We start from the raw sequence: 9309 nt of genomic DNA on the forward strand, positions 1-9309 counted from the left end.
TACTCAACAAACTCGCTTGTTGTTGTATTATATATATATATATAGTAGTTAATAGATTAATTAGCTATTAAGCATATTTTAATAAAAATTAGTTATTAATACGTAGAGAATTAAATATCTTATAATAATAGAGGTATTAATACAAAATAAATAGGACGGGGTTAAAATGTCTTTTTACATCTTAGGGGGTATAACAGTCATTTTACTTGATTAAATTGTCTCATTTGAAACCCCCACTTGCTCTATTATATATATAATTATATATATAATAATATAATAATAATAATAATAGACGTTAAAGTGACAAACAAATTAATAAATTAAAAAATTGAGGCTCGGAACGGGATGCTCTGAAAACGGCAAACAAAAACGAAGGCGGCCTAATCCAAAAAAGCGGTTCAGAAGAAACAGTTTCAGTTGACCCGGGTTTTAAGTTATAGCTTTAAACCAGACACTCAACTTTCTCTCTCTAAAAACTGATTTTCCTATTTTCTCTCTATAGAAATCGCCGCCGCTCTCGTAACCCATGGCTCGCCGTAGCTCAGGTACGATCTATATACACAATCTTTGTATGTATATGTTGTGGTAGATGTTGATTTATGGTTTGATTTTGTTTCCAGGGTTTCATTTTTGACTTTTTGTAATTTTTATTAATTGATTGTTGTAATTGATTAATATTGTGATGTTTGTGTATTTATTTGTTGTATATGTGTGAAATATTGAATTTTTATGTTAATTGCTCATAATGTTGTGTTCATTTTGGGGTTTATTGATTATGTAATGATATTGAACGAATATCTGGGCAAAAATATTTAATTTTTTCAAAGAGGATTTAGGGCTTAATTCATTTGATTTGTGTATTGTTGTGTTTGCTTATCGAAAAATGTCTCTGTACTTGTACATTTTAGTTAATACATTAAAATCAGGCTGTGCTATCTAATTGGTACTCTCGATTGTCACTGTTTGATTTTCGGAATGAGAATTTTGATATGCGTCTAGGATTAGTGAGCATTGCAAGGTAACCCAAACCGGTTGACAAGTATGAGCCTTTTACATCAGCATTTGGGAACGGTTTTGGGAACCTTTTAGGGGACTTTAGCATTTCTCAGAATTAATACATTAAAATCAGTTTGTGCTGATTTGTGCTTTCTCGTAGTGTATAAATAATAATATAAATATTTGCTGTTGGTGGGGTTCGAACCTGGAAGTAGTAGTGTATAAATAATAATATAAATATTTGCTGTTGGTGGGGTTTGAACATTTAAAATTTTATTGTCTGTTCTTCCGGAATATTCTGTATATTTTTGGGGATATATTCTGTAGGAGTACGTACAGTCTCACAAAAAAATGAAATCCAAAATGTAAAAAAGTGGAAAACCCCTTTTTTTGGTGAAGGCTGCGATTTTGATCTCCCCGTAACAAACAGTGTATCATCGTTGAAGCATATGTTGAAGATGTACGTATGATTGATTGGAGCATATAGTCTTGTGTTGAGTTCTATAATCGTTTGCTGAATCTATCGAATAAATTTCTTCAACTCAAAGTCAACTTGTACAACAACTAATAATTGCTTAATCCACAATAATCATCCCCCAATTGAAAAAATGCATATATTTTTTATTTGAGATTTATTCATACATTTGATGTCACTGGAGAAAGTTTATTTAATTCTGTATTTTCTGTACTTGAAGCAATTCAAGATTAGTAAGGTTTTAGTTTTAAGTAAAGTGTATTTCATTATCTTTGTTCGTAGGTTAATTAGGTTTTTGTACTATAAGTAGTGTACAAGCACTTTGATAATTTGGTTTTAATTATTCTGTTGTTAATTTTTTTCTATTTCTTGCAATGCAATCTGTATCTTCCTCTTATGCATGTGGATAATGGTTTATTACTGAATGCAAGTTTATCAGTAGTGGTATCCATAATTTTTTCCGCATTTTGATGTAGTTAACAAAGTGTGATATAACGTTTGCCAAGGTATTGCGTAGGCCTCTAGCTATTCTATTTTCCTAACCCCCTTTAATATGCCTAGATATGCAAATGCTTTACAAGTGCCAGGTTTTACAATTAAATCATGCCATGGCTACAATGGTGAATATGGTTTGGTGAACTTTAATCCATGAATGTTGTATTATGTTATCGTAAAGCAGCATATAGTTCATTCATTGAAAGGAAAAGCTTGCGTTAAATTTAAGTATTTTTTTCCAGAATTTAAACTCTGAAAAGTTGTGCTCGGTTCATCTCCTAAATATATACCTGCAAAGATGCTGCGGTCGTTATTAAAGAAGGCTACTGCTAAACACAGCCTTCATCTTGCTCAACTCAATTGGCAGGTAGTTTTTTTTAATCTTCAGCATCTAACCATTAACTATGTCAGATTCTTAATTTATATGCTTTTGCAACAGAGAGGGATGCACACCAGAAATAAAAAGGCAATGGAGCTCATCGCTAAAGGGTGGAGTGCCTTGAAAGAAGTTGATAGAGTGATTGATTATTGTGAACTTAATGATAAGCGTCTCATTCCTCTCCTCAGGGTAAAATTTACCAATGCCAATTCTTTATTTTCGTTTTCAGATGTTGATATTGGCTTTTTTTTCTCGTACGGGTGATATAGAATTTGTGGCACGCATATCAACTATGTGAAATTTGTGATATTCTTGCTCTCTTTGTAAACTATGTTATACTTCTGTATAATGATATTAGAGGTTAAAATTTCTCGAGTGGATGCTCGCATTCATGGGTATACAATGCATACGTGGGCTGCATAGGTTTATTGATTTATTTTCATAATCGTGTAGTTGTTTAAAGTTTTTCTTTTTATTTTTAAAGGTGTATTCTGAATTTGAATATGCGCTACTACATCACATAAATGAACATGCATTTTGAGTTAAGACATCAGTTTTAGAGTTGTATGGTTCGAATATAGGTTATGATCCTAAATCTGGATGTCTATCTTATTTGTTAAAATTCCGGTTTGGTTCTTTTTGTTGAAACAATTCTCTTAATATTTTTTCTCATTCGGCCACATACAAAAATAAGATCTGAAATTGTTAATAATCCACGAGAAGTTTATGTAGATGACAAATCTTGCTGACCATTTCTGTCTTGCTAACGTTAGGTTTTGAAACACTTCTAGATAAATTTAGTTAACCTGATAAACAAAACCATATGAACCACATATGGAAGTAGCTATATTAATTTACATAATCTTATTTTTTTTTCAAAAACTTCATATTCTTTTTGTTACTGCTGTTGTTAACTTGTCATTAATGTTGTTATTAACTATTAAGAGTTGCAGCCATTTGGTTATAAAGTACTTGTTTGTTCCTTTGTCACAATCCATATTTGTAGATTCTCTTTTGGTTATACATCTAATAAAGTTTGAGTTTTATCTACCACGAGTGATTTGTTTGACTTCATTGCTGATTTCTTGTAGATATAAAGTTGGACTTTACCTCGGGAAGAAGCAGTCTTTGTATTTTCTCATATTATTTCCTTTTTCAATCAAGCGAAAGTCATTTGGTATATGTAACTGAGACTCTTAGAGTTGCATTCTGGTTGAATGATTTATCAGGTAGCGAAGGAAAACTTTGAATTGGCTCTGGAGACTGACAACTCAAACACTCATGCAAGATTTTGGCTTTCCAAGCTGCATCTAAAGTACCATGTCCCAGGGGCTTGCAAAGCCATGTATGAATCTTTTTCCTTTATATAGGAATTCTAATTTTATTAGTTCCACAGTATGTTATGAATTCTTAATATCACCTAATTATTAGATCACCAATGTTATTGATAGTACAACATCACACATCTAGAGTATTTGAACCAGGTAAAGGATGACTAGGTCAGAAAGTGGTTGAAGTTTCTCAGATAATATGTACTTTTTTATTGTACATGGGTCACACGTTTTTCTCTATATATCTGACATTAAGGATAACAATCCTTTATAATGGTTTATTCGCACATGTATTGCTTAGGACTCAAAAATAATACTTCTCTTTCTTGTCATAAAAGAGGTGCTGCTTTATTAGTGGAAGCTGCAGACATGGGTGATGCAGATGCGCAGTATGAGTTGGCTTGCCGCTTAAGAGTGGAGGTCAGATTCTAAAAGTTCTTCACTTTCTGTCATTGTGGAAATTTATTTAAATTTATTTGATATCAGAAATTAACTAGTTTCTTGGTAAATTCTTCTCTTTGTTTTCCTTCTTTCTGTTAAATGACATATAATGTTATCATTTTACTAATACTCTGAGTTATGGTTGGATGTTTGGATTTTCTCCTGTTCCACATTAATATAAGATTTTCTTCTTTAGAATTCGTTCTCTCTATCTCACCAAGGCTTATCTAACTCTAGTCACTGTTTGGTGGTTTATGAGTAGAATGACTATGTTCAAGACGATCAGCAAGCCTTCCATTATCTAGAGATGGCAGTCGATCAGGTCTGTGAATTTTAGAATTTACCGCCTTCGGACTTGGTCTCGAGAGATGTTGCCCTTATAAAACATTGTATATTTTAGTTACATCCAGCTGCGCTCTATATGCTGGGAGCTGTATATCTGACGGGGGATTGTGTGGAAAGAGATGTTTCCTCAGCAATATGGTGTTTTCATAGAGCATCTGAAAAGGTACTAGAACTCGTTCATTTTTTTCAATTTTGTGCTGTAAATGGTCTCAAGTTGTAAAGAGATCTATAAAAATTTAAAATGTTGCGTAAATGGTCTTTTACATTTAGAAGTCACTCATTAATTCAGCATCCCTTTTATATTTACATTTGACCTCTGCATCCCAGTTCGATATTAATAAATAAGACGCGCTTGTTTACCTAAATAACTTATATGCATGGACATTGACTTTTATGCAGGGCCATGCTGGGGCTGCTATAGCATATGGATCCCTTCTTCTTAGAGGTCAGCTATTAATATACATTTTAGCATTGCGACATGTAGATTCTTTTAAGTTGCTTTACCTAGTAAAAGTAATAGGTGTGTGGCCTTACAGTATTCATTGTGTAGATCCCCCATTTCAATTTTAAGTAATATCGGTCAATGTGATGAGCAAAAATTATACAATATGTTTTAATAATAGACTGAAATACCCTTTTGACCAGACTTTTTCTAAAACTGCAACTACTAAAACGCCAAATAACAACAAGTACATCAAAAAAATAAAAATAAAAATCTGTATAATTTTTTTTATCATACCATACAATTTACAACCCGATGCTTAGCACAGGCTAGTTACTTTAATTACAATCTTGAAACAATAAATATTAGATAAGTTTTATCTGTAAAATTGATATCGCAAAGTTATGTTCTATTATATTGTAACTGTGATAAATCTAAGAGAGTTGTGTATACTGTATTGGTTTTACTATTAAAAGATGTAATAGTTATTATATTACTAAGTTATTATATAATAATCTTAAGAAGTTTTTTACTTTTACCAACTTCTTTTACATAGTTGGAGAATTACAATCATATAATCGTCCAAAAAACTGATATTGTAATATTTTGATTATTTCCCCAATATATTAATGTTGCATCTATAAACCTTAGAATCTCATTGTTCTTAATATAATAAGGTTTTACTTTACTTTAAAGTGTAAACTCCTAAGATGGATAGAGTGACTTGTACCTCTATCCCATTTAGTTGTAAAATATATTTATAATTATATTTTATTCTCCACTACTTGATTATTAGAATTGCTTTCCTCCTTTTTAAATGTCTTTTTTTAACAGTACTTTTTCTTCATCAAATATAGAGTTAGATTAGAAAAGGAGTAACATAGTAAGTAGAGTTGAATCGATGCACTTCTGAATAAGTTTAAATTAAAAAAGTGTATTTTGGCCAGAATCCTATATTAAAGAAATTGGCTGTCATTTACTTAACAGATAACGGATACTATGATTGATAATTATATTAATTGCCTTCAGTATGCCCACATCCCTATTCTTGTTTACTACCGCTAGCCAATTTTTTATTTCGTTTTTCTGCCATGCAGTTCTATTTTACAATAGTCGAAATGCTTATACTGCAAGCTGGGGTGTGTCTGTTTTTCAGGCGTTGAAGTTCCTGAATGTCCAACTAAATTTAATGTGAAGAGAAACTCGTCTACTAGATTACCAAGGAAGAGTGCAGGAAGCTCTACTCAAAATCCACTTGAGATGGCAAGAGAACAATTTGAAATTGCTGCTAAAGCAAAATGTGATCTTGGATTTAGATGGTTAAAAAGGCTCGAGGAGGAAGAGAAGCGTATAACCAATCCATAGTTATAAATTACCTAGAGCGGTAAGGGCTTCTAAATCTGTCAGCTGTTTGAAAAGGATGTTAAGCCATTTAGGTATGGATACGAATTTTAGTGCATACTACATGTTAATGGCCCAACCTCGCAGTTGCATGCTTGAATTTTATGCTCGATTTGAGGTAGTTTGGTGCCGTAAATGTTTCTAAATCTATTTTTTTGAATATATTTCTGAATATCTTAATGTTATATTGCAATATCCCCCAGCCTACTACGTTATTACTTACTAGGTGATTCCACATCTTGAAACTTCTTCTATAGTTACGGATCTCACAAGTTCACAAAGACAAGCTGTTATGAATATATATATATATAATATATATAATATATTCATATATATAATATATGAATATGTGAATATATATAATATATATATATAGGGTAAGGTTCTAGGGAGAACCTCCTTATCAAGAGAACTAGAGAACTTAATCCTAGTCATTGATTATTTAAATAATATGATTATTTAAATAATAGACAAATAAAAAATATAATATACAATGGCACTCTTGTAAATTAACAGAACTTTAAGGTTAATCATAAACTGTTAAATGTATTATACGATCTGTGTACGGTTAAAAGAAGGATTCAATCTTGATTAAAAATTCTATTACTGATTTAGAATCTTATAAACAAGGAAACTGAATCATGATGATATAATGCAATTGAACAAATCACGCTGCTGCAGTGTGCTAAAACAAAATCAAATCATTACACCCTGCAACTCAAAAACCCTGATAGCCACTTACGGAAGAGAAGAACAAAACTTAAATATCTCAATATTTCTATTACAAGTAAAAGAACACTAACTAAAACTCTTTAATTTGTATGGATGATATTAGCTCGTTGGATACTGAAGAACATACAATAACACATGGGAGTTGGTGTTAGATTGTTAGGTTCCAATGATATTAAGATCATTTAAGGTATTGTTGTATGATTTACTTAAGTTTGTATGTTCAATTTATTCAAGTGTTCTGTTAATATATAAGATCTATTTAGGTGTTTTGTTGAGATTATCTTTTATTTTTTGAGATTTGGTAAATTTCGTTAAAATGGTTTGTTCGGTATGTAATATTAGGGATGTTATTGTGAGAAATGAAAAAGGTTTTCTAACAAGATCTAACATGAGTTTTCATACTCATGTTTTCAATTACTACATGTTTGACGAAAGTTCTCTCAGAAATTTCGTTGAATGATTTTTTCTCATTCATTATTCGGGCTATTGTCCACAAATTTTTATTTTCGTTTTCGAAATTAATTGTATCATGTCATGTATCTCTACAGAAGCTGGTGTCAAACTTTTTTCAGTAGATTATGATAAAATCATATTGTCCTACTTTGAGTCGCAAAAACGTTATTTGCTCTATTCTAGTAGAAAAAATTTGAAGTTAAGAGTTTCTAACTCAATATTTTTTTTGTGTTCTTGCAGGATTTTGTAAGAGTTAATGGGAGATCCTAAAATTTGCTAAATATATCTTGTGATGATATTGGGAGATAAAGCAGATTCTGCACAAGTAGTTTTGCAAGAGTCTGTGTACATGTTGACAAGTCCTAAATGATCACTGAAAGTTCTAATGGTGCAAAATGACATTTTCGGAAACTGAAAGTTGAGACAACATGCTTATTTTGAGTTCATGAGACAATATGTTTGTTTTTATGAACCGGATTTCTAGCCGGAGGCAATGGGAATAGATTATATTAAATGTATGGGCCGGAGGATATTAGGTCTTCTTCAATCAAAACCTATACCGAAGATGATCAAGTAGGAAGGCAAGTGCCTTTCCCTGTTCCTAACCAATAAACTGTGTGTATATTCTAGAGTTAGTCACGAGCCTTCAGGTCCCCTAGAGTTGGTTACGAGCCTTCAGGTCTAATCTATACTAAATTGTAATAGACGAAACATTAAAAGTTTGGTAGTCGGTCGGTCGGTACTTGCTGAAATTACATAATTATCCTTATATAATTGTTCCAATTCTAATTATTGGGTCGATCAATTCTAATTGTAATTGATATTGAAATCAACTTCCTATATTATTTTACCAATTTCAATTATATTTTATATCGAATTCTATATCACTATAATTTATATTAAATTCAAATTCTTCTACCAATTTAAAATTTAATTTATATTAAGTTCTATATCATTTTAATTTGTTATTTTGGATTAAATTAAATTTAAACAAACTAAATATAATTTTTAAGATTTGGTTGATATATTACAATTCGACCAACAAAAAAACATATATACTAATTATTTAATCTAAAACAAAATTATGTTATTGATCTGAAATTTTAAAAAATAATATTAAACTAAAAATAATTAGTTTGATTTGGCGGTGTATTGAGTCCTAAAATAAAATAATGTAAATCACTGATCTGAGATAAATCAAATTAATACTAGACTAAATATAATTCGTATCCTATCCATGTGAAATAAAACATCAAATTTTATTTAAAACATAATTTTTTTAAATACACTTAGAATTATCAATAAAATTATATTGTTCAATTAATAATATTGCCCTTTTCAAATATTTTTTATAGAGTTATAGTTAATCGATTAAGTAACTAATATGTTAAAATAATAGTTTTTTAAAGTACCAACATAATGTAGACGTTATATTTTTACCCTCAATAAAATAATAATTTCATTATAATAATATTTCGCTCTTACCAATGTTATCACTTTAAATAAGTTTAAATATTCTAAAAAGTTATTAACATATACGTTTACTTATATAATTACCATGAAATCATATCATTTAAAGTTTTAAATAAGTAAAATTAAGAATTGAATTCAATTGTTTTTTTAAAATTATGTAATATTAAAAAAAAATCTATAAAGTCCGTACATCGCATGGATTTTTAAGCTAGTAAGATTAAATGATGTTCTACCCGAAATTGTTATGTACCATGAAGTCATATTGCAGAATTACAAAAGTGGCTAGGGGAATCTCAATATGTTTTATGTCTGTGTATTTGTTTAAAATATTATTAAATGTAATTCT

At 30.3% G+C, this 9309-nt stretch overlaps 1 protein-coding gene across 3 annotated transcripts; it reads left to right on the forward strand.

Annotated features, from left to right (window-relative positions):
- Positions 1 to 313: 313 nt before the first annotated feature.
- On the forward strand, positions 314 to 8360 carry LOC141697412 (uncharacterized). 3 transcript variants are annotated; one of them, XM_074501790.1, is made up of 11 exons: positions 314 to 415; positions 501 to 545; positions 2209 to 2333; positions 2406 to 2534; positions 3575 to 3690; positions 4015 to 4096; positions 4380 to 4439; positions 4518 to 4625; positions 4862 to 4907; positions 6061 to 6288; positions 7731 to 8360. In XM_074501790.1, exons 3-10 carry the CDS (start codon positions 2265 to 2267, stop codon positions 6267 to 6269), a joined length of 819 nt encoding a protein of 272 aa, XP_074357891.1. In that variant the 5' UTR covers positions 314 to 415; positions 501 to 545; positions 2209 to 2264; the 3' UTR covers positions 6270 to 6288; positions 7731 to 8360. The 3 variants fall into 3 exon arrangements, 2 of the variants coding, with proteins under 2 accessions (XP_074357891.1, XP_074357890.1); XR_012564697.1 differs by having other exon boundaries at positions 329 to 545; positions 6061 to 6340; XM_074501789.1 differs by having other exon boundaries at positions 331 to 545.
- The last annotated feature ends 949 nt before the right edge of the window (positions 8361 to 9309 follow it).

Source organism: Apium graveolens, chromosome 11, assembly GCF_009905375.1.
Source record: "Apium graveolens cultivar Ventura chromosome 11, ASM990537v1, whole genome shotgun sequence".
In the NCBI taxonomy this organism is placed as follows: Eukaryota; Viridiplantae; Streptophyta; class Magnoliopsida; order Apiales; family Apiaceae; genus Apium; species Apium graveolens.